The sequence below is a fragment of the Lygodium microphyllum genome, chromosome 15 (assembly GCF_053477565.2).
Source record: "Lygodium microphyllum isolate KBCC chromosome 15, Lygodium_microphyllum_v1.1.10, whole genome shotgun sequence".
NCBI classification, from domain to species: Eukaryota; Viridiplantae; Streptophyta; class Polypodiopsida; order Schizaeales; family Lygodiaceae; genus Lygodium; species Lygodium microphyllum.
In genome coordinates, this window is record NC_141149.1 from 4,038,541 (window position 1) to 4,064,250 (window position 25,710).

The window sequence follows — 25,710 nt, forward strand, 5'->3', positions numbered from 1 at the left end:
CATTGTATATTCAATATTCAATCATTCATTTAGATTCCACTATGTTCATTGTCTCTGAGTTGTCCTAACCCTAATTGTGTTCTTTTGAGTTTAAGCTTTGTCTTATACTTTCACTTATGTTTCTGCATTAGGGTATTTCTTCACAGGAATGTGTGTGTTAATGCTTTTACAAGTATCTATCATTTGACTCCAGAATTGCATCCTTGCTCAAGGAAAATGGAAACATAAAAGTTTGAAAGTACATCAATCAAACAAAAGATGAATTTGTAAAGAAATAGCAGGGTTTGCAAAGAGGAAAACCAAGGGTGCATAGCACACATTGTGACACAAAACTCAAGAACACAAAAAGTGAATGAAATAATGAATCATGTAATGGTAATGCAATGGAGCCTCAAGGTTTTATGTCTCTTGGACTAGTTGAGTGAGCTAAGTAAAGTTGATGACGCCAATTCAAAGCTCAAAGACGGCCATACTATCGTGGCTAATCAAGTGGCAGCACTTGTGGATAAGGATGATCTATGAGGGAGTGAAATGCAGCCCTCCAAGCAAGAACATGTCAAAGAAGACACCAAGTGATGCTAGATAGCAATGGAGGAAGCAAAACACAATCCTTAGGAGTTGTGGGTGATGGTGATGATGATGACATAATCTCCAAAATGATGGCTGCTGTCAAGACAACTGTTGGGCAGCCAACTAGAGGTGAAAATGCAAACATAGTAGCAGGTCCAAGCCTCCAATCTATGAAATGCAAGGTGTTGAATGTAAGGCAGTTGCTATAGAAGAGGGCTGATGAGCTGGACAGCTGTCTGAGACCAGCAGCAACAGTAAGCCCAGATCTGGGAGCTGCTGTTGGTGCTGCTTGCTGGCTGGAAACCTCAGAGACTGCAAAATGTGGAGGCTGCAAATGTGCCAACAGCAGCAGGAGTGAAGAAGGATGCTGGACAGTTGCCTGGAACTCAAACGCAGAGCTGAGAAGCAGCAGAATCAGGTTGCCATACTGAGTTGAATGTCACCAGCTGAGGAAAGTGGATGCCAGGCTCTCTATCTTGAGCCTACTTCACCAGTTTGCGCCAGTATAAATTGCAGTGTGAAAGCCAATCCACCAATTATCCAATGCATTACCTCATTAGGAGTGTCTAGCCCAACATAGATCAATAGCTTTTTATACTTTCACTTTTCTTGGCCAAACTCTGACAATAGTCTAAGGTCAAAAAGGGTTAGTGGATGTGCTTGTAGCATGTGCACATGCAGAAGCCTGCATGATAGAATTTTCCATACAAAAGGCATATGATGAAGTTTGTGGGTCCATTTCACAAAGCCGGAACAATACTGATCTCAAAATTAGATACAACCAAGTACCCTTGGAATGCAGAAGTAGAGATCTAGGGTTCGAGAAGACTTGACTGTCTGCATTGACATTTTATTGATAACGGACATGAAGAAAGCTTGGAAAGAAGCTTAGTTGAAAGTCCTAAAGAGGAATACTCATAGAGGGTAGTATCTTTGCCTGAAAGGCAGTAAGATGTAATTTGCATAGATAAAGCAAAAGTATGATCTTAAACCTTTGTGACAAGGATTAAAAAGACCAATGGGTGCCAACATAAATAAGAGGAAGAGACAGCAAGGCTCTCTTCTTGGCACTCCATACCATAAAGGTGATGTTAGGTATCAACAAGGTCAAACAACATGAGGAGGAAGTGCAGGTTGGGAAACAAAAGGATAAACAGGGTCGTCTTGAATAATAAAGGCTTAAAAGTTGACCATCAATACCTTGCTCATTTACACACCTGCATGGTAGGATCAAGGTTGTCATTGCACATCACCGTAATGTTATTCTCAACGTCTTTGCCTTACCACATTGACCTCCATCCTACATAATCCACATCTTAGCTTCATGGGAGGATTAAGGTCATTGTCGTACATCATCACAATGTGATTCCTTAACATCTTAGGCTCACCACATTGATCTCTGCCTACAGTATCTCATGACATATTTTTAATGTGCAAGTTTTGTGGCAGAGGGTTTATTGAGCTGAGCCAAGCTTGGATGTTGTCATTTACCGGGCTTTTTGCCAGCTTGGCCATTAGGAGCCCAAGCACTCTTCCTTTATAGTTGGGGCACAATTTGTTCTTCACGCTGCATGATGGCAGCCCCCAAAAGCTCTCAACTTGGCTTGCCCCTGGCCGCCCCCCCAAACAAAACAGAAAAACACACACACACACACACCACAATCCCCAAAGGGGAAAAAAGCCCACCTTGGAAGGCCTTGCATTTCGTCTCTTGCTCCAACATAAAGCATGACCAACCTTCCATGTTTCCTTTTGCTCCACCCAAGCTGTTAGCCCATGTAAATTAAAAGTTTTCTTTTGAGAAACATACTCAGTAACTTTATATGGCGCCCGCGTTGGAAGGCCTTGCATTTCGTCTCTTGCTCCAACATAAAGTATGATCAAGCCTTCTGTGTTTGCTTTTGCTCCACCCAAGCTGTTGGCCCATGTACATTAAAAGTTTTCTTTTGAGAAACATAATCAGTCACTTTATATTGCAAAAGAAATTTTCAAATCCTGACAGTTCTCCCTGCCTTGATGATGATAAGCTCCACCTTGTCTTTTGTCATCAAAGTTTTCTTAATTGTTAGTGCTTAAATCTTCACAATCAAACCCAAATGAATTGAGTACAGTTTTGATACTGCACATTCAAGTCATTACGACCTTTTCACGACCAGACTGTTCAGGTACAATAGAGATCAGGAAAAACAACTCCAAATGCTGGTTTGAAGATAAAAGAACTCAAGTATAACATAGATTAATAGTACATTATCTTGTTATTCTACCAACATATCTTATTATCCTACCATATTCTATGGTGCATAATAAAACAATATATCTGACTAAGACAATGCCAGATACCAGATGGTTGAATAAGTTTGAACTCTACCAACCATTCAAAAACATTTAATTAACAGCATACATGTAACTACAATCATGCTTCAAAGCTGCAAACGGAACATGAAGTTGGAAGGATAAATACCATCAATGCATGAAAGCTCAGGCGGCATGTCATAGTTAGCTTTCACAACTCGCATGTACAACACTGAACCTGGCAAACAAAATAAAAGACAAAATTGAGGCATTCAGTCAAAACTTGCAATCTAAGGTAGCACTGCTACAGCAGTGAAATCAGTTTTCATGAGAGTATCTCTTGCAACATTTCCCCTATTTTTGTTTTAGCTTTCTTACAATCAAGTAAAATTTAAGTGGAGCTCTCATAATATTTTGATCACGATATCATCCATGTTTATATTCTCTGCACTATCAAGTATCAAGTAGAGTTTAAGTGGGGACTTGCATGTTATTTTTATCATGATATGATCCATGTGTATTCTCTGACCCTAGTTGTCCACATCCTAGTGTATTCTCTGACCCTAGTTGTCCACATCCGACAGACAAATCAACAAGTCCGATCCATCCTGTCTAGTACGACACGTCTGATGGTGTCTGATCCAAACCATCCGCCTGTTTTAAAGTCCCTGTTTGTGACCGTTTGGCGTTACTTCTGGGATAGTTATAGGTGTTGTTTAGGCTCTCTCTCTCTCCCAAAACACACATATACAAACCCCCCCCCCCTCTCTCCATCTCTTTCCCTCTCTAATGTCAAATTGAAATTTCAAGCTCAACTTTCAAGCTCTCTACTCTCAAACTCTCTCCTCTAGCTCTCTATCCCCTACTCCCTGAAGCTCTCCTTCGCCCTACCTCCACCCTACCTCTGCTCTCAAGCTCTCCATCCTCTCTATTCTCAAGCTCTTCATATGTAAACTCCTAGCATAAAGACTCTAAATGTTTGAAGTGTAGTATTTTAAGTCCCAACATTAAGTATAGGCCTTAAAATTATATGTACAATTTTTTTTCATTGGACACATGTCCAAGATTTACTAGTCCAATAGTATCAGACGGTACTAATGAGATGCCATCAGATCTGATAACCATGTCTCTGACATAGCATTGAAATTGGAGACTATCAAAAGAAATTGAAGAAGAGTGATGCTCTTGATAATCCGAATGTGCACAAAAGACAAAGTTAGCTATCAGACAAATTTGTGCAAATGAAAATGAACAGAAAGCTAATCTTCAAGCATTTTCATATAAATGTAGCATCATCACTGAAAAGAGTGCCAGAAATGAAAGAATTGTTTTGGTACCTGCTTGAAGGCTGGGTACATTGCGTCTAGTGGCACCCTCAAATGCAAAGATAGAAAGAGTTCCATAGCTTGGACCTCCAATATCAATGGTAAAGCTCTGCATCCCAACAGTAATGGTACTGATAATCTAGATGTGTGATCTGAAAGGCCAAAATGTTAAAAGTGTGTGAAACCATGTTATACCTCTGAACGTCGATCAACAACAAGCCCGATGACAATATCATCTGCACTTGGAATATACTGCACATGAACACATTATTGAAAAATAATGTTCACATAAGTAGCTCAGACCATAATTATAACCAATACAGCTTTTGTGTAGACATAAATTGCAAATGTGTTATACTATCAAAACTATTCGGTTGACATTTTTCCTTTTTAAGTGAAGATAATTCTCATGAAACAACTGTATAGTCCCAACCTTTAACCTTACTTGATATTGCAACTAACACTCTCAAAGCCTGTGGTTTCTACATAAATGGGTGCTATTTACCCACTCTTAGGAAATCAATCAATATAACAGCACAATGGAATAGAGGAAGATGTCCATTTCTAGTGTTGTGCCAGCTACTCACAAGATGGCAATGTGACATTACTTGGTGAATCCCTAATAAAAATCCAATTACATTATCTTAGGCAGGTTTAGGTCCTATTTAGGTATTAGGTCACCTCACATCTATTCTAAGGAGAGTACTTCTCTCACTTATGTTGGTGCTTTATAGCCAAGAATGCCACACACATACTATGCAAACCACAACCCTGGATCTCAAATCACAAAGGCTTGTGTGGTTCATGCACCCCTCATTTATCCTCATATCATCATTCTGACTCATGGTGACACCACATTGGGAATCACATGTAAGGAGATGCTAGGGCAAAAATACAGGAAAGCAAAAGTATGATGTGAAATAAATGCAATGTCATGAATGCTCTATGAAGAAGGGTGTAAAGAGATATATATATTATAAAGTGATACAAAGGGCCTCAAACCTCAGATTCTCAAGGACTAGGCAGAGGTGAGCAAGAGTGGCATTGGAAATGTGGAGAACAGCTCCAACAATATCGTACTTGAGCAGATCCCAAAACACAGCAGCAGTCCACTATTAGCAGACATTATTCTATGTATTGTCATATACATCTCCTATTTGTGAGACTTTAACTAAGTCAAAGTAGGACATTGGGAGCTGTGTTGCTATCATAGTCTGTCGAGACAATCTTCTGTGTCAACAAATGCCTTCATTAAAGGCACACCAAATGAAGATTAGGGTTTCTAGGCCCTGACCATCTCATCAACTGCTTCTCTTAGCCTGTTCACACTGCACACAGTAGAGTGTATTGCACATTTCAGTCATCTGGCATCATGAGCAGCATCTTTTATCAATGGGTGGCCAATTTTGTTAGCCTGCCATTTTATTTTGTCAGCCTGTCGTCTCCCTGTTGTGAGCTCCGCAAATTTTCACCCTACCTTTTGCTGCAGAAAATGCAGATTATTTGCATTTTACAGGTGCTTTCAACAAAGATGGGACATCTCCAATGTTTCCTTGAAGGCACAGTTGCTTATTCTCTCCATTCAAGCTCTTCTTCAACCAAATGCAACAGATTTAGTGTGTTTCTGGGTTTGGAGATGTGGAATATCACCAGTTCCGAGGCTTTGATGACTGAGCTGAGGAGTCTATTCCTACTCCCTCTTAGAGATCGCATGATCATTGCAAAGATCAGAGCTCTAATCCCCATTCTGAACAGGAACCCTCTCTTGGCCCATCATGTCGATCGGAGCAGCCACCTCCTCCTCCCTCTGTCTCCCATAGGGCCTGTCCTTTTGGCCCTCATATGCCTATGAAGATAGCTTCTATTCAAGTGCATGTTCTTCCTTCTCTACCAAAAGAAAACCAGTTGGGTGGATCAAACTAATCCCTTGGGTCTTGCAAAGTGGAGTGCACTCTTTATATCCTTAATCTTTGGGCTTTTGTCGCTGCCCCTATTCCTCATTCCATGGGGGATCCTGTTAGCCTGCTCTTATTTAGTCTCAGTCTGTCATCTCCTGGTTGTGAGCTCCTGTCAGAGTCTGACAGGAGACAGAGGAGCTCTGTCAGTGTGTTTTCAGGCTGCCTTAGTCAGCATGCAGCCCTGGGCATTTTACAGCCCAGATCTGGGCTGTTTTTGGGGTGACTGCCCATTATTTTGGGCAGTCGGACCAGTTCTGGTCAGTCGGACCAGAACTGGCCAGTCGGACCAGATCTGGCCATAGTCGGCCAGATCTGGCCAGGTCGGCCAGTTTAGCTGGTCGGCCAGTTTTCTGGCTGGGGGCTATTTATAGCTGCCCCCCCAGTCAGTCCAGTATTCATGCTCTGCAGGTTCAGCACTGCTCCCTCCGTCTCCGTCTCCGGCATTGGTGCTGCCTCTGCTTCCAGTCTGTCCTGGTTCCCTCACTGACGCTCCGGGCTGCGTGCAGGGACTGTTCTGTCCATTCCAGTGTATTCAGCATTCATCTCAGTCAGTGCAGATTTTCTTCCTTCATTCTCTGCTTCCTCTCTCCTCTCCTCTGTGTTCGTGTTTTTCTTTCGCTGCGCACTCTCACATGGTATCATCGCCTGATTGAGAGCACGGAGGACGAGAGAAATACCTTACTGCTGCTGCCCACAGTTCCACAACAGCCAGGCGATTCCTTCAGGCGGCTGCCAACAGGTCCATCCCAGCCAGGCGACTGCATCAGAAGGCTGTACAGCCTGCGTTTGCTGTTCACAGGGGCTGCCACGTCATCCAGTGACGCAGCAACCCTGCGTTTGCTGCCAGGCAACCTCTTCTGCTGCAGGGCGACCCTCCTCCAGCTTGCGTTTTGCTGTTTTGCAGGTCGCTTCTACCCCGGCTGCTTCTCTCCTGCAGGCGACCTCTATCTGGGCAAGTTCCCGGTGCTGGTGGTCTCGATTCTGGTGTTCGACATCAGATCTATTTGCGTTTTGCAGATCCAGGTGTTTGTAGGCACTCTCTGCCTGCATCTTGGTGGTTGGTGACCACATTGTTGGTCCTATTTCGTCAGCGGCACAACTTTATTTGGTATTTTGCAGATTGGAAGATGTCTTACCAGTTTTCAGGCTTTGAAGACTCAGAGGATGAGCTTCTTTCTCATCATTCCTCTGAGCGGAGGCGGGACTATCGTGAAGTTCGACATCGGGATGACCCTCCTCGCACTCGTCCTTCTTCAGTCCATGCATCTCAGAGGGTTCCATCTACTGCGAAGGTTTCTTCAGTGAAGATCGCATCAACTGTGCGGATGCCTTCCTTGATTCCCTCTATCCAGGTGCCGATTCTCCCTTCCTTTCCGAAGGAAGACAAGTTGGATGGTTCCAACTATTCCCTATGGTCATGCAAGGTGGCTTGCATCCTTGATACCTTTGATCTGTGGGATCTTGTTTCTTCGCCCATCGACCGACCCCCCGTGGATTCGTCCGATGGCACCTCTATGGACCGTGCAGCCTTATGGGATAGGCTCAACTCTCGAGCCCGTTCCTTTCTTTTTATGAGTCTCCATGATTCTGTTCTTGTACATGTTCACAGGTTAAAGACCGCGGCGGAAGTATGGACAAAGCTTGCGTCTTTGTATCAGCACAAGACATTTGCCCACAAGATTTCCCTGGAGAAGAAGTTGCGGATGCTCAGTCTTGATGGTTCTTCTTCCATGAAGGAGCACATCACGAAGATGGAGGATATGCGAGGCGAGCTTGCCTCTCTTGGTCGTGTGATATCGTCTGAGGATATGGCGATGATTCTGTTGACTCAGCTGCCATCACCCCGTTATGATGTCTTCTACACCAGCCTCATCACTACGAGAACCCGTGAGACTCTCCTATGGGAGGAGCTTTCCCCGCTTGTCTTGGAGCATGACGAGCGACTCAAAGAGGTGGGAGCCAGTGGCTCCACCAAGGCATTAACGGCTGCCACAGGTGGTGGCAAGAAGAAGAAACAAAAGAAGGAGAAGTCCAAGGACAAGAAGGAGGAAGATAAGAAGGATGCGAAGGAGAAGAAGCCCAAGTGTCCCCATTGTGGGAAGGGCACTCATCCCGAGGAGAAGTGTTGGCAGAAGTATCCCCATTTGAAGCCTAAGGAGAAGGACTCGAAGGCGGCCCCAGCCACAACAGAATCTGCGTTTGTGCATCTCTTTGTTGAGGAAGACACTGCCCTAGCTTCTACCACACAGGAGACGCCTTGGCTCGTCGACAGTGGAGCATCTTCACATATGACCTTCCGTCAGGATTGGCTTCAGGATCTTCGTTCCAGAGGGGGTACAGTCACCATTGGTGACAATTCTACAGTTTCTGTTCATGGAGTGGGGACTTTACCTATGTTTTCTGACAGGCGGTCTTCCTCCGCCAAAGTTCTCTATGTGCCTGATTTGGGTTTTAACCTATTATCTGTGCATGGTCTTACTCAGTTAGGTACCCGAGTCATTTTTACTCAGGATGCAGTCACAGTGGAGGATGCTTCTACAGGTGATGCTCTTTGGACAGGTACACAGGAGGGTGGGCTTTATACGCTCACAGCCTTGGCTGCGCGGACTTCCCATGAGCTTGGGCTGCTCTGGCATGCTCGGTATGGTCATTTGAACCTCGATTCTCTTCGCCGGGCTTCTAGGAGGAAGATGGTGGAGGGACTTCCTGATTTCCCTCCTCTTCACACTTTGTGCCCTAGCTGCTTGCGGGGCAAGCAGCACAGGCAGCCTCACCCGCAGGTTGCTTCTAGAAGGGCTACTTCACCGCTTGAGTTGGTACATACCGACCTTTGCGGACCTATGGGCACGGCCTCCCTTGGGAAGGCTAAGTATTTGATGCTGATTGTGGACGACTTTAGTCGTTATGTGTGGCCTTATTTCTTGGAGTATAAGAGCGAGGCGTACTCCCGTTTCTGTGAGTGGCAGGTGTTTGTGGAGACCCAAACAACTTCCAAAGTCCGTGGTGTTCGCGCTGATCACGGTGGAGAGTTCACTTCTCACCTTTTCTCTCAGTTTTGCAAGGATCATGGTATTCGGGTGGAGTATTCCCATCCGAACACACCATTAGAGAATGGTGTGGTGGAGCGTGCGAATCGGACCATGATTGAGATGGCCCGATCTATGCTGGAGCATAGGAGTCTTCCTCATTTCCTTTGGGGTGAGGCGGTGGCTACAGCGGTGCATATACGCAACCGCTCTCCGACATCGGCGTTACAGGACATGACTCCATATGAGGCTTTCTTTGGAAAGAAGCCTTCCGTGTCCCATTTTCGCATCTTTGGGTGCGATGCTTTTGTCCTTGTGGACAAGAAGAAGAGGAAGACGAAGTTCGACTCTAAGTCGAAAAAGCTTATCTTCGTTGGTTATAGTACGACCACGAAGGGATATCGGCTCTACGACCCGACGACGCGGCAGGTTGAGGTGAGCAGGGATGTGATCTTTGATGAGGCTTTGGCCTCTGAGGATCCGATTGATGGTTCTATTTCCGATGTTTCTTCATCATCGACGGACCCCCCCCCCCACCTTCTCTCCCTTCACTTCCTTCCAGGATCCCCCTTAGCACCCCCCCTATTCCTCCTCCTCCTTCGGCTTCCCTTTCCCCTTTGGTGGATGTGCCTTCGTCTTCTACGAGCTCTTCTACCGCCTCTTCGGGATCTTCACGGGATATACAGCCTTCTTCAGATGCGGAGGATTTACCTTCACTCGGTGAGGGGGAGTCCCTCTCCAATTTGGGTGCTTTACAGGTTCCGGAGACCCCCCGGTCTCCCTCACAGAAGGAGTCTCTCAAGATTCCTTTATGGTATCGCCGGCTCATGCAGGATTCAGGTGTTACTCACTTTCCTGCTTCTTCTACAGGTCCACGTCGATCAGCCCGTTTACAGGCCCAGCGGGACAGTTCACTGTGTGTGAACTATGCTCTTATGTCACAGATTCTTCAGGATTCTGAGCCTTCCACTGTGGAGGAGGCTCTTGCACAGGATATTTGGAGACAGGCTATGCAGGCCGAGCTCGACTCCATCGAGCGAAACCATACGTGGGAGCTTGTACCGCGTCCCGCGAAACGGAAGGTGATTGGTGTGAAATGGGTCTTTAAGACCAAATATCTTGCAGATGGCTCCCTGGACAAGCATAAAGCTAGGCTTGTTGCCAAGGGTTTTGCCCAGCGTGCAGGGTTGGATTACTTTGAGACTTTTGCTCCTACAGCTAGGATGTCTACCATCCGAGTGCTTTTGGCTCTTGCTGCTCACCACCGTTGGCCTGTCTATCAGATGGACGTCAAGTCTGCATTTCTGAATGGCGTTCTTGAGGAGGAGATTTATGTTTCACAGCCTCCTGGTTTTCTTGTGCAGGGGAAGGAGGATCATGTCTACAGGCTGCGGAAGCCTCTTTATGGCCTAAAGCAGGCTCCTCGCGCTTGGTACCAGCGGATTGACCGCTTCTTTCTACAGAGTGGCTTTGCGCGCTCCGCTTATGATCCCAACCTCTACTTCCGGGTTGTGGATTCTCTTTCGGTGTTCCTCATCTTGTATGTGGATGATCTTATTATTACAGGGAGCGACACTCAGCAGGTGGAGCATACACGGTCCATTCTACAGCAGGAGTTTGACATGACGGATCTAGGGATCCTTCACTTCTTTCTAGGTCTGGAGATCTATCAGATGGCACAGGGCATTTTTATCTCACAGCAAAGGTACATCTCCGAGCTTCTTTCGGAGTTTGATATGGCTGAGTGTCGACCTATCTCATGCCCTATGGACCCTGAGTCCAAGCTTTTGACAGCTGGAGTTCCTCTTACCGATCCCACCCGTTACAGGTGCCTTGTCGGCTCTCTTATCTGGCTACTTCACACTCGGCCGGATATCTCCTTTGTGGTGGCTTTATTGTCTTCCTTTATGCAGACTCCTACCCAGGATCACTGGCAGGCGGCCTTGCGGGTTCTTCGCTATTTGCAGGGGACTCGATCCTTTGGGATCATGTATGGAGATGGGATTACCCTTTCTGGATGGAGTGATTCTGATTGGGCAGGTGATGTGGATTCGCGACGATCCACTACAGGTTATGCTTTCACCCTTGGATCTGGTGCTGTCTCTTGGAGCAGCAAGAAGCAGCCTACTGTGGCACTTTCTTCTACAGAGGCTGAGTATCGGGCCCTATGTTCGACCGCTATGGAAGCAGTTTGGCTCCGTCGCTTACTCACGGAGATTGGCTTTTCCCAGACCGGACCTACGGAGCTGTGCGTGGATAACCAGAGTGCTCTTGCTCTGGCCAAGAACCCGGTGTTTCATGCTCGTACGAAGCACATTGAGGTTCAGTATCACTATGTTCGAGAGCGGATCGTGGATTCGGAGCTGGTGGTGGTCTATTGTCCTACGGCGGCCAATGCAGCTGATCTCTTTACGAAGCCTTTGCCTCAGGCTTCTTTGCTTCATCACATGCGGTTCTTGGGTCTTCAGACTCTCCCAGGAGTTGAGAGGGGCTGTTAGCCTGCTCTTATTTAGTCTCAATCTGTCATCTCCTGGTTGTGAGCTCCTGTCAGAGTCTAACAGGAGACAGAGGAGCTCTGTCAGTGTGTTTTCAGGCTGCCTTAGTCAGCATGCAGCCCTGGGCATTTTACAGCCCAGATCTGGGCTGTTTTTGGGGTGACTGCCCATTATTTTGGGCAGTCGGACCAGTTCTGGTCAGTCGGACCAGAACTGGCCAGTCGGACCAGATCTGGCCATAGTCGGCCAGATCTGGCCAGGTCGGCCAGTTTAGCTGGTCGGCCAGTTTTCTGGCTGGGGGCTATTTATAGCTGCCCCCCCAGTCAGTCCAGTATTCATGCTCTGCAGGTTCAGCACTGCTCCCTCCGTCTCCGTCTCCGGCATTGGTGCTGCCTCTGCTTCCAGTCTGTCCTGGTTCCCTCACTGACGCTCCGGGCTGCGTGCAGGGACTGTTCTGTCCATTCCAGTGTATTCAGCATTCATCTCAGTCAGTGCAGATTTTCTTCCTTCATTCTCTGCTTCCTCTCTCCTCTCCTCTGTGTTCGTGTTCTTCTTTCGCTGCGCACTCTCACAGATCCCGCTATTGTCTCATGTATGGATTGTGCAACCCTTTGGGGTAGGCTCAATTCTCGAGCCTGATGTTTTCTCTTTGAGTCTTTAGGACTTTGTCCTTGTTCATGTGTGCAAGTTAAAGACGGCGGCAAAAGTGTGGACAAAGCTTGCTTCATTGTATCATCAAAAGACATTTGCCCACCGGATCACCTTGAAGAAGAAACTTCACATGCTCTCGATTGATGACTCCATTGGGTATTTCACTCACGCCTCACTTATGCCTACGCTCACATAGGAATGCCAGTGATCAGTAGGACACTGCGGCACTTTTTACTTTCGGTAGGAGAGGTTTTTCCCCCCATACTTATGGTATTATTTCGTATGCGCTTATGACACACACTTACAGGCACTTACCATGTTCGAGTGTGAACATGCCCTACAACCCTAAGGTTTAAGGGTTGTACCTTGTACTTTCAGCTTACACTCTTTCAGTCTATTGCATTGGGTGTCGTGCTTCACTCTCACACAGTATTGTTTTCTGTGATGAGCTTTGATCCTGCCTTCCTCTCTCACATTTGGTATCAGAACAGCAATGGCTCTGCTCAACTCAGCTCAGTTTAGCTCAGCTCCGCGGTCCTCCTTAGCTCAACTTTGCCCCAGTTTCAGCACGACCTCTAGCAATCGCCAGCATTCTGCTCGTCAGCTCCTCTAGCTCCTGCCGCCTCTACAGCTCGTAGCCTGCTCAAGCCACATCAGTTGTTAGCCTACAATCGCCACGTCGGCCGTTAGCTGCTGTACGCTTCACCAATGCCCGCCAGCAGCGCTGCTTGCGTCTGTTTCCTACTTGTGTCTCCGTCAGTCGTGTCCTTTGCGCCACTCGCCAGACGTTTTTTGTGTCAGCAACAGCTTGTTTGCAGCATCGACTATACCCGTCTTACACCTGTCTGACGAATTTGCGCCAATTCACTACAATTTTACGCCCACCAGCTGACGAATCTACACCAGTCAACCCGTCATTTCTATGGTAAACTTTTTTAACTTTTTTTACTTCCAGCATAAATTTCTTCAAGCAAGGGTTCTTACGCAGCAAGCACAGAATTAAAGAAACATGTCTGGGACACATTGGATACAAATCTTTTGGCACATTCATCAAAAATTTTGGGGCTTTTATGTTTTCTGAGGACATTGGCATACGCACTGCAGTTACAATCACTGAAAGACTCTTTTGAAAAAATATGAGGCAAGAAATTTTGGGGATTTTGCTGATACAGTGTTGCTGAACACTGATTGCACATTGAATTGCGTGCATTAAAGACAGTTTTGACAGAGTGCACCTCTGCATACTAATTGCAGAAAGTTATTTACTGCAATTTTTGAAAATTTTCAGATTTCTGGTTTGGTCCCGCTTCGATATTGCCCTTTTGCCTTTTTTGGTAATTGATCATCATGGCAAATCAAGGAGAAGATGTCTTCACCTATGTATCCAAGGAGGAGAAATTGGATGGAAATAACTATTCACTTTGGTCCTTCATGATGAAGAATGTACTTGTGGTCAAAAATCTTTGGTATTATGACAATGGAGAAGAAGCTAGACCTGGAGTTGTGGCTCCAGCTACTCCTCTCCAAAAGGACATGCAAACGGGCACCTCAGCCTGCTCCACTTCAGCCACTTCCCCAAAGAACAGCAACTCAAAAAGCATGGGATACACAAGATGCACAAGCTTTGTCATTGATTGCATTGGCAATTCAACGGTCAATCATCCCCCACATTCGTTTAGTAGCTTCTTCACGACAAGCTTGGCTAACTTTGAAGCAGATGTTTGCAGGCAAGAATGAGACTCGCATTTCTTTCTTAAAAAAAGAGCTATAGATATTGAAAATGAATGAAGGTGATTCTATTCAGGATCACTTGAACAAAATTCAGGACTTGCGAAAGCAACCCATGAATGTTGATGAGTACTATTCAGATGCACAAATGATATCTACCACTTTGAACTCATTACCTCCTTCGTACTTGGCTTTTCATATGGCCTTAAACCTCACCATGAGGATTGCCGCGCAGCCAATTACTTTTCTTTAGTTAGTCAGTTTGCTTCTAGAGGAGGAGCAAACAAGAAGAAATAGTGGTATGGATGCTATAGCCTCTGAGAAGGCTTTTATGGCTAGACAGAAGGGCAAAAGCAGCCAAGTGAAGAATGCTCTGCAGAGTTCCGGGACTTCTAACACATCACAGGCAAGTAAGAAACAAGGGGGCACGCAAGCCAAAAAGGGAAAATGTCATTATTGCAAGAAGCTAAGCCACTACATTACTGAGTGCAGAAAGCGCATTGCCAAGGAGGAGTCGTCATGAATGTCTATTTTTTATGCTCCTTCCACTACTACTGAGTCTGCGCCCTTTGTTGCAAACAGTGACTATTGCTTTTACACATGCAGTTATGACACTTCTTGGGCTGATCGAGCATTTAGCTCTACTGAGGATACAGGCACTTGGTTTTTTGACAGTGGTGCTTCGAGGCATATTATATCTCGCAAAGATTTATTTGCTTCTGTTGGTACAGCTCCAAGTGGCAAGTCTGTACAGTGTGCCAACAATGCATCATACCCTGTTAGAGGTATTGGGGAGATTGTGCTCACAGCCATTGATGGCTCTATTCTCCGCCTACAAGATACTTTGCTCATGCCAGGCATAAAGAAGAATCTGCTCTCTATTTCTTCTTTGACACGTTGTGGATTGCAGGTCACATTTGATGATGATAAATGCATGGTGAGAAACAAAGAACACATGACTTTGGTCTTGACAAGCACTTTATGTCATGGGTTATACGAGTTGGATGCCCCTTTAATTGATCAGTCAACGTACTTGGCATCCACTCTCACTCCTGCTATGATACAGGCAGAGTTATGGCATGCTAGGATTGGGCATGTGAACTTTGGCAGCTTGATGCTCTTGCAACTTACACAGATGCTAGATGGATTACCTCTACTAGAGAGACCTCTTGAGCACTTGTGCGAAGGATGTATTTTGGGAAAAATGCATCATTTTTCATTTCCTTGTGATGTTGCTTTTAGAGCAATAGCCAGGTTGCAATTAATGCATTCAGATGTATGTGGGCCTATGCAGACAAAGTCATTGGGAGGATGTTACTATTTTGTGACTTTTATTGATGACTTTGCTCGATTTTGTTGGGTCTACTCTTTGGTCAAAAAGTCAGAAGTGTATGATGCATTTTTGGCTTTTGTTGCACTTGTTGAAAACCAATCTGGTTGTAAAGTTAAAACTCTTAGTTCGGACCGAGGGGGGGAATACATGTCCTCTATGCTGAATTCTTTTCTAAAGCACAAGGGCATTGTCCATCATTACACTACTGCTTATACTCCACAGCAAAATGGGGTTGCAGAGATGAAGAATCGGTCACTCATGGAGATGGCCAGATGTATGCTGAAGGCAAAGACCTTGCCACACAGTTTTTGGATGGAAGCCATCATGTGTGCTTGCCATGTTTTGAACAAATGCCCCACCAAAGCTTTGAAGAAAATTACACCTTTTGAGGCTTGGAACAGCCAGAAACCTTCTGTTGGACACTTTCTACCTTTGGGTGCCTTGCATATGCACATATTCCACAGGTACTCAGAAAAAAGTTGGATAAAAAGGCTATTAAATGCATAGTGAAAGCAAAGGCTACAGACTCTATGATCCTATTTCTAAAAAGGTGTTTGTCAGTAGGGATGTACTATTTGATGAAAAATCAGAATAGTCCCTGACTGGTCTAGACATATATCAGGCTGCCCGTGATGTATTTGAAGGGCTGCTACCCATTACATTTGGTGATTCAGCTGGAGTTTCAGCAAGTGAACTCAATGTTCAGCCAGTTGCTCCTCTGGAAGCTGCAAAAAGTCAGCCATTGGCTGATCTGAATATTCAGCAAAGTACTGAAACTGAAATTCAGCAAAAGCTTATGCACAGTCAGGAGGCAAGACAAATGCCTAGATGGTATTTACAAACTATGAAAGATAGTCATCTGGATGCGCCCATGGCTGATCGTACTAGAAGGCAAGCTCGTATGCATGATACTGCACATACCATGGAATTTGTTATGGAAGCAAGCACCCTTGATGAAGAGGAGGCTGAATGTTTTGAGGATGCACAACAGAGTGTGCATTGGATGGCAGTAATGAAAGCTGAATTGGATTCTATCACTAAGAATCAAACATGGGATTTGGAGTCTTTGCCATTTGGGAAGAAAACCATTGGAACAAAATGGGTCTACAAGCTGAAACGGAATGCAAATGGATCCAATGACAAATACAAGGCAAGGCTTGTAGCTAAAGGCTATGCACAGAAGAAAGGCATTGACTACGAGGAGACATTTGCTCCTACTTCTCGCATGATGACCATCAGGTCTATGGTTGCTTTGGCTCTCATTATGGATGGACTGTGCATCAGTTGGATATTAAAACTACATTTTTACATGGGGAACTTCATGAGAAAGTATATGTACAGCAACCCATTGGTTTTGCAATTCAGGGCTTGGAACACATGGTTTACAAGTTGAAAAAAGCTTTATATGATTTGAAACAAGCTCCTATAGCTTGGTATGCAAAGATAGATGCTTTCTTGCTTAGCCAAGGGTTCATAAACAGCTCATCTGAGTCTACCCTTTATGTATGTAAAGAGGGGGGATCCATGCTGATCATTTGTCTTTATGTTGATGATCTCTTACTTACAGGGACACATGCTGATTAGATTTCAGCATTTAAACAAAATTTGCAGCAAACTTTTGACTTGTCAAACTTGGGGTCTTTGCATTATTACTTGGGCATTCAGTTCATACATGATGCTAGAGGTATTGGGTTATCATAGTCAAGATACATTGATAAACTTCTTGAGAAGTTTGGCTTACAGGATTGCAAGCCAGTGTGTACACCAATGGAACCTGGACTTAAACTGTCATTACATGATGACTGTGATTTGTTTGATATACACACATATGCTCCAGCAGTTGGATGTCTTATTTACTTATGCAACACTAGGCCGGACATACAGTTTGCAGTTTCAGCCCTGAGCAGATATATGCATCAGCCACGCATGTCACATTAGCAAGCTGTTAAGCGTGTCTTCTCTTACTTGCAAGGTACTAGATCTCTTGAATTGATTTACGCCAAGGGGGAACCACTGCGGTTACATGCTTACAGTGATTCTGATCGGGCTGGTGATTATGACTCACGTCACTCCACTAGTGGCAATTGTTTCTTTCTTGGCTCATCTTGCATATCTTGGCTTAGCAAGAAACAATCCATTGTTGCCACATCGTCATGTGAAGCTGAATACAAGGCAGCTTTCACTACCACAATTGAATGCGTATGGATTAGACGTTTGCTGCCTGATATGGATGTATCTATTATGGAGCCTACTCCTTTGTTCACTGACAATCAGAGTGCCATTGCAGTGGCACAGAACCCAGTGTTTCGTGCACACAAAAAACACATTGAGATACATTATCACTTTGCCAGAGAGAGACTACATGCAAGTGATATCAGCCTTGTCTATTGTCCTACCACCAATAATGTGGCAGATATCTTCACCAAAGCTCTTCCTCGTGACAAATTTGAAGCATTTCGCAATGCTTTAAATCTGATTTCCTTTGGTGGCGGATCATCCTTGTACTCTTGATTACCCTTCACTCCTGGGGGGTTTGTTGGGAATTTCACTCACGCCTCACTTACGCCTACGCTCACATAGGAGTGTCTGTGATCAATAGGACACGGGCACTTTTACTCTCCGTAGGAGGGGTTTTTGTCAGAGTGCAACGATGCGGAAGTGTGGGACCAAGACTGAGAGAGAGTGACACAGAGAGGAGAGAGAGAGAGAAAGAGACAGTGGAAGATGAAGATCTGCTGTATACAAAGATATGCAGATATGTACACAGGCGCAAAGCGCGGGACTGCGTATCTCCACCTCGACGATGCAACCTGCTGTTCACCTCGAAGTACGCTGCAGTCTGCACGATCTCCAGCTTGTAATCTGCAAACAGAAGTGTGGAAAACTGTGCAGAACATCGGCTATAAATAGCCAGCAAGAATGCGCCCAGAAATGGCAGGTCGGTTGCATTAAATGAAGTCGACTGATCAGTACAGGTCGGACTGCCACGTGGCTGTCCGACTAGTCAGTCCGACCAGGCGCCAATACGGCCTCAAATACCGAAGTATCCTCTGGGCAGCCTGCCAATTCACCGTCTGAGGTTCACTCATGAACCCCGCCAAGAGACCAACAGCAAAACAAAGATCAACACGAGTGTTGAGGAGCCAAATCAATGATCCAATCAACTGACGGTAGCAGGAAGTATCCGCCAAGGAAGAATCTGAATGTGAAGTGGCCTTCCAATTCGGATCCATAGGAGTAGAAATGGTCCGACAATCCTCCATCGCAAAAGAAACTAAGAGCTCCTGTACATATCTCTGCTGAGAGATGAAAATCCCCCTCTGAGACTGATAAATCTCATGGCCCAAGAAGAAGTGAAGTAGACCCAAGTCCGTCATCTCGAACGCCTAATGTAAAGCTGCCTTCGTCTCTTTGACCTTCTGTGCATGATCACCTGTGACAATCAAATCGTCAACATACAACACAAAAAGCACACAACCAGCCTCGGAAGTGTGTACATAAAGCTGCGGATCGGCCTTGGAACCCCGATATCCCAACTGTGACTGAAGGAACGAGTCAATCTTCTTGTTCCATGCACGCGGAGCCTGCTTGAGACCATACAAAGCCTTCTTTAACCTGTAGACTTGCCCATCTGAAGATCCAAAGCCAGGAGGCTGCTCTACATAGATCTCCTCCTTCAAATCACCATTGAGGAAAGCTGACTTCACATCCAACTGGTAGACAGGCCATCTCCTATGGCCAGCCAAGGCAAGAACAGCTCAAATAGTCGCCATACGAGCAGTGGGGGCAAAAGTGTCATGACAATCAATCCCTGGGCGTTGTGCAAAACCTTTAGCAACAAGGCGAGCCTTGTGCTTGTCCAAAGAACCATCGCTAAGGTACTTGGTCTTGAAGACCCATTTGACGCCAATCACCTTCTTATTCGAGGGGCGAGGCACGAGATACCAAGTGCCATTCCTCTCAATAGCCTCCAAACTCGGCTTCCGTAGCTTTCTTCCATGGTACAGACTGTAAAGCCTCCTTCACGAAGGTGGGCACTCGATCCTGCATAACACGGGTCATTAAACAATAGTTAGAGCAAACAAGCTCTGTAGAATGTGCCTGGTGCCTCCGTGACCGACGCAGACCATCCTGCAGTCCCCACTCCTCAGGGACCCCCTCGATCCCTGAATCTCGGAGTGTGTCACGGGCCCATCGAGGAGGAGGCCGGACCTCTCCTTGTCTCTCTCCATCAATTGAAGACTCTGGGATATCCACCGGTGGTAATTCCTCGGGGGTGACCGGTGGAACAGCAGACTCTGTATCGGAAACAGAATCGTAATCAAAAGGCGTTGGCTCCAAAGGAACTGTCTCGGGAGCCCAACTCTCCCCTGGATCTCCAAGAATAGGATGCTCCTCACCCGCTACTATGGCCGGAACCTCCACGAACCGCACATCTCGACTAGTGTACACATCACGCTTGACGGGATCATACAAACGATAGCCTTGGGACTGAGAGTTGTAGCCAACAAACACCTGTCTTCAGGAAGCCGCTTCAAATTTATCACGATGAGTCTTGGGAATGTGAACATAGACATCACACCCAAAAACCCTAAAAGAATAAACATCAGGCTTAGTCCCAAAGTAAGCCTCAAAAGGTGTCATCCCATCAACGGCCGAAGTGGGGGATCGGTTAAGGATGTGGACTGCAGTAGCCACAGCCTCGGCCCACAGAAACTGAGGTGTCTATCAGTGCTCCATCATGGTGCGCGCCATCTCAATCACACTTCGGTTCTTCCGTTCAAAAATGTCATTTTCTTAAGGAGTGTTCGTGTTAGCAAACTCCTGGTGAATGCGTTTATCTGCACAAAAACGAGCAAACTCATTAGAAACAAATTCACCACCCTTGTCGGAGCACAAGGTCTTCAATCGCCGGCCCGATCGGTTCTCCTCAAAGAGAAGCCAATCCTTGAAGTGGGAGAAAGCTTCCGACTTCAACGCCAAAAAATAGGCCCAAAGTCATCCTGCTGTAGTCATCTACGATCAACATGAAGTACGAGCTCCCTTTCAAGGACTCGTTCCTCATAGGGCCACAAAGATCCGTAGATACAAGCTCCATCGGTGAAGTAGACTGCCGCGAAGCTTTGTTGGGAATCGCATCCCTATGCTGCTTCCCACGAATGCAAGAGACGCATGGATGATGGCTCACCATTATGTCCGGCAACCCTCGAACAAGCTGTCCACATGACGCCCTCCGAAGATAATCATAGTTGAGGTGACCAAACCGAGCATGCCATAGCTCTGACTGTGTCTGAGAGGTAAGAAGAAGAGTAGGGAGAACGGTAGAAGACGTCAATTTGTAGATGTCGTTCTCCTCATATCCTGATGAGAGAACCTTCCTTGACCCACGATCAAGGACTCGCACCGAATCACTGTCAAACTCCACCAAAAGTCCAAGTGAACAAATCTTATGAACCGAAAGTAGATGATACCCTAAACCTGGCACATGCAAGACCTCTGAGGTATGAGTACCACCAAGTCCATCTGGAATAAGCTGCATCTCACCCCGTCCTGCAATAGACACCGAAGAGCTATCTCCGATGAGAATCTGCCCACGCGAAGGTCGCAACTGGGCAACACCAACTGATGAAGGAGTCATATACCGGGAGGCACCACTGTCAACTATCCACTCTCGAGCCTGGGGGGCTGTCATCGCAGCATCAGAAGCCTTCGGTGTAGAGTCCTCAATGACTGCTAGATGAAGAAACGCAGCTGATGCGGGTGCAGCCACCGCTCCAGAATCCTTCGAGTCCTTCTTGTTGGTGTCCTTCTTGTCTTTGTCGGGGCAATCCTTCTTCCAATGGCCGGTCTTACCACAAATATGGCATGTGGATTCTTTTTCCTTGTCCTTCTTTGACTTATTGTCCTCCTTCTTCTTCTTTTGGTCCTTCCCCTTCTTCTGAGAGGCTTGACCTGTCAAAACTTCCGACTTGGAAGAATGCTGTCCCTTCAGTTGTTCCTCTTGGTCCAAGACCATAGGAACCAACTCTTCCCACCGAAGAGTAGACTCATGCCCCAAAGCAATAAGGGCGGAGTAAAAAGCACCAAATCGTGGCGGCAACTGGAACAAGAGTGTGATCACCATGTCTTCAAAGGAAATCGGCTTCCCCGCATTCTGAACCTGCATCTGAAGCTGTCTAAGCTTGTTGATGTGCTCCCGCAACAAAGAAGACTTGTTCACGGACAAGGTCCGCATCTGCACCTCCAAAGAAACCCGCTTCATAAGGGTCATCCGGTTATACATCTGGTCAAGCTCCAGCCATATCTCCCGAGCCACCGTCAAGTGCTCAATGTGGGCTATCACGGCTGTAGTATAAGACAGAAAAAGAAAAGAACGAATCCGAGCATTCAGTTTGTCCCAATGAGACTGTGCCTTGGCCAACTCCGCACGAGCATCGGAAGAGAGTTTGGACTCATCTCTCACCGAGGGCCGGTCGATCTCCTCCTATACAAGCTCCACCAAATCGTAAGACTCAAGGATGGCCAACATCATCATGCGCCAAATGCAGTAATTGTCGCCATCGAGCTTTTGATCTGCGGGAAGAGCCGGTAAAACAGGCACCTTTCGATCCATAATCGTCTTGAACTCCAAGTCAATCTCTATAGACATCTTCACCTGTAATGCCTACAAAAACGCAAAAGCAGCCCCCTTTGACTGTGAAAACGCAGCCTGCTAAGGCTCTTTCTTCCGCATCCCGAACCTTTTTCACCCGCCAAAGGCGATGAAAAAGGAAAACCTGCACTTGAAGGCTGAAAACACAGCCTTTCTCCTCTTCAAACAGCAGTAAACAGCAGCAAATCCACCAACTGGACTCCTTTACGGCGCGCCCACGCTCGCTTCAGCCTTGTTCCGATGCGCAGCCCTCCCACTCGCCCTCGAACGCTGGAAACACAGCCTTGTGTCGCGATGGAATCTCCTCTCCAAGAAGGTTCTTCACTCAGTCAGCCCATTCTTCACTGCTCTGATACCATGTCAGAGTGCAGTGATGCAGAAGCATGGGACCAAGACTAAGAGAGAGAGTGAACACAGAGAGGAGAGAGAGAGAGACACAGTGGAAGATGAAGATCTGTTGTATTAAGTGTGCTGTATACAAAGATATGCAGACATGTACACGGGCGCAGTGCACGGGACTGCGTGTCTCCACCTCGACGATGCAACCTGCTGTTCACCTCGAAGTACGCTGCAGTTTGCACGATCTCCAACCTGTAATCTGCAAACAGAAGTGTGGAAAACTGTGCAGAACATCGGCTATAAATAGCCAGCAAGAATGCGCCCAGAAATGGCAGATCGCATTAAATGCAGTCGACTGATCAGTACAGGTCGGACTGCCACGTGGTTGTCTGACTGGTCAGTCCGACCAGGCGCCTATACGGCCAGGGAATCTGATCGCTAACAGTTTTTTCCCCCAGACTTATGGTATTATTTCGTATGTGCTTATGACACACACTTACTGGCACTTACCGTGTTTGGGTGTGAACACCCCCTACACCCCTAAGGTTTAAGGATCGTACCTTGTACTTTCAGCTTACACTCTTTCAGCCTATTGCATTGGGTGTCATGCTTCACTCTCACACAGTATTGTTTTCTGTGCTGAGTTTCGATCCTGCCTTCCTCTCTCACAAACTCTCCTTCCATGAAGGACCATATCAACAATATAGAGGATATGATGGATAAGCTTGCCTCCCTCAGACGGACAATATCTTCAGAGGATATGATCCTGGTCCTTCTTATGTAAGACTCTTCTTTGGGAGGAATTAGCCATGCTTGTCTTGGAGTATGACAAGCATCCTAAAGAGAGAGAAACCAATGGCTCTAGCTCTACTAAAGCTTTTACTATAAGAACAAGAGGGGAAACCAAGAAGGGAAACAAGAAGGCAAATAACAAGAAGAAACAAGATGAAAAGAAGAAAGAAAAAGTAAGCCCAAATACCCACACTATGGGAAGGGCGCTCATCCCGAGTAGAGTGTTGGCAAAAGCACTCCCATTTGAAACCAAAGGATGGTTCGAAGGACTTGAAGACTACCCCTACTACCACCGAGTCTGTTTCTGTGCATCTATTTGAGGTGGAGGATACCGCCCTTGCTTCCTCCGCTCGTTGACAGTGGGACAACTTCCCATATGACGTATCATTAAGATTGGCTTCAAGATTTTCATTCTAAAGGGGAGTCGACCACCATTGGTGATGATTCTTCCATGCCCATACGTGGAGTAGAAACCATTCCCTTGTTGCCCGATCGTCAAGCCTCAGTGGCCAAAGTCCTTTATGTTCCAACTTTAGGCTTTAAGGTACCCGTGTGGTCTTTACCCAAGATGTTGTTGTTAGCCTACCTGTATTAGTCTTGTCAGTCTGTCATTTCTAATTGTGAGCTACTATCAGAGTCTAGCAAAGACATCGAAGCTCTGGCAATTCATGTGCATTTACTTTATTTGTTGACTTCCTATGTGCATTCCTAAGCCAGTTTCTACTTTCCACACTCCGCCTACATCTGCCAAACGTTGTCATTGTCATTTGGGATTTTTTCGAGGTCTCCCCTATTTTTTCTTGCATTTTTCTCTTTAGTGACCAGCATTTAATGCTGGTCGGCCAGCATTTAGGGCCCCTACAAGAGCAAGTCAACCAAGTTTTTGGTGTTTTGGCTATTTATAGCCCCATCCACCACTTAGCAAACACACTCTTCAATCTCTAGTATTCCCTTTGCAAATGCACGCTCCGATACTCCGTGCTTGGTGCTACCATCATCATCAACCTAATCCGGTGCCCTCACTAATGCTTTGGGCTGCATATAGGGACACATTAGCTCATCTCCATTGTATCAACATTATTCTTCAATCAGTGTAGTATTCTTTCTTCATCTTCTAATTCCTCTCTCTCTCTCTCTCTCTCTCTCTCTCTCTCTCTCTCTCTCTCTCTCTGTGTGTGTGCTTCTCTCTATGTCCGTGTTTCTCTTCCATTGGCGCACTCTCACATGGTATCATCATCTAAGTGAGGATATAGTGTGGATATTTCTTGCAAAAGAGTAAATTTTCATCGCAGAGGAGCAACCCAAATCTTCAAAATGCATATTTTCAGCCTACAATACTATGTTTACAGCTTATACAAGTGGTCTTGAAACCAACCTTCCTTCCATGGACGGGTTGTAATTACCTAATTACAACTTAGTTACAACAGAAACATTTATTAAAACACTGAGAAATGCAAATTAACTCACAATCTTGGACAATTGACACCTTATTGGCTCCAAAACCAATGTCCCTTTTGGTATTTGTTTAACTTAATTGAAGAAGAAGTTGATGTACAATGGGATTTTTCCAATCCATTTCGGTATTTCAACTCCCCTTGCTATCCAAAATGACCAACAAGTCTTTGATTTGATTTACCCCTTGATTTGGGTAGCCAATTGGCCTTCACCCACTCTGATGATAAAAAATGCCCAAAATTCATTGATTTACAAGTCCCTCCACCTAAATTTGACTGAAAATAGCTTCAACCTTGTTGAATCTAAGTCTTGGAGCTTCCAATTTTTTGTATGCTTCCCAAGGCTACTGCTAAACTCTAATTTCTACTGCAAATTAGGGTTGACAACAGAGAAAACTGAAATTTCTCAACCTCTAGTGATCTCAATGTTGTAATCTTCAAAGCAAGGCTGTAAAAAGACTGGGAGATGAGAGAGAATGTTGAGGAGGGAGAAATTTCTAACTTTGTTCGTGAAGAATTGATGAAAATCAATCATTTACAACTACTACCCTATCAAACAACCATGGAAGCTATCACCCACAGCTCAGGACCACCAGACAGACTGCTATTCCCTCTTGTAGGCTGTCATCCACACTAGAAGAGCCTTGGGCTGTTGTCACGTGCTCTTGTAGGGCTCCAAACTGCTGTCACACGTTGTAGGACTGATCCCTGGTGGCTGCAAATCACATCAAAAACCTCTCCTTGCTCTCTAACAACCTTCTTCTCTCTCACAATGGCTAGAACGGAGTCCACAAGCCCCTAAAAACGTTTTTGCTACTTGCATGGGCAAGTATTGCCAAGTGATAGCCTTCTAATCTCATTTTCAGTATTATCCAGCCTATTAAATATTAATTTTCAGTCTTTAAATATTAAAAACTAACCTAATAATTATTTCGGTGCCCAAAAAAACAATTTGACTGGCCAATGATTAAATTGGCTAGGTAACTTCCATTCCCGAGTGTCTCTGCACCATCTTTGACCATCAAATTGACGTTAGATATCATTAAACGCCACTTCTCTAGTGTCACCAACAACTGACACTTATGGCCAAATGAA

The 25,710-nt window shown here is 45.7% G+C and overlaps 1 protein-coding gene across 1 annotated transcript in view; it reads right to left on the bottom strand.

Annotated features, from left to right (window-relative positions):
- Positions 1 to 25,710, bottom strand: part of LOC148024211 (PNAS-3-like protein) — a 77,149-nt gene that overhangs the window by 33,179 nt on the left and 18,260 nt on the right. Inside the window, exons 4-6 of the mRNA XM_087693836.1 lie at positions 4,383 to 4,439; positions 4,200 to 4,296; positions 3,032 to 3,100 (exon numbers count right to left, since the gene is read on the bottom strand). Of these exons, the coding sequence (XP_087549962.1) occupies positions 3,032 to 3,100; positions 4,200 to 4,296; positions 4,383 to 4,439 (223 nt within the window). The remainder of the gene's footprint in view (positions 1 to 3,031; positions 3,101 to 4,199; positions 4,297 to 4,382; positions 4,440 to 25,710) is intronic.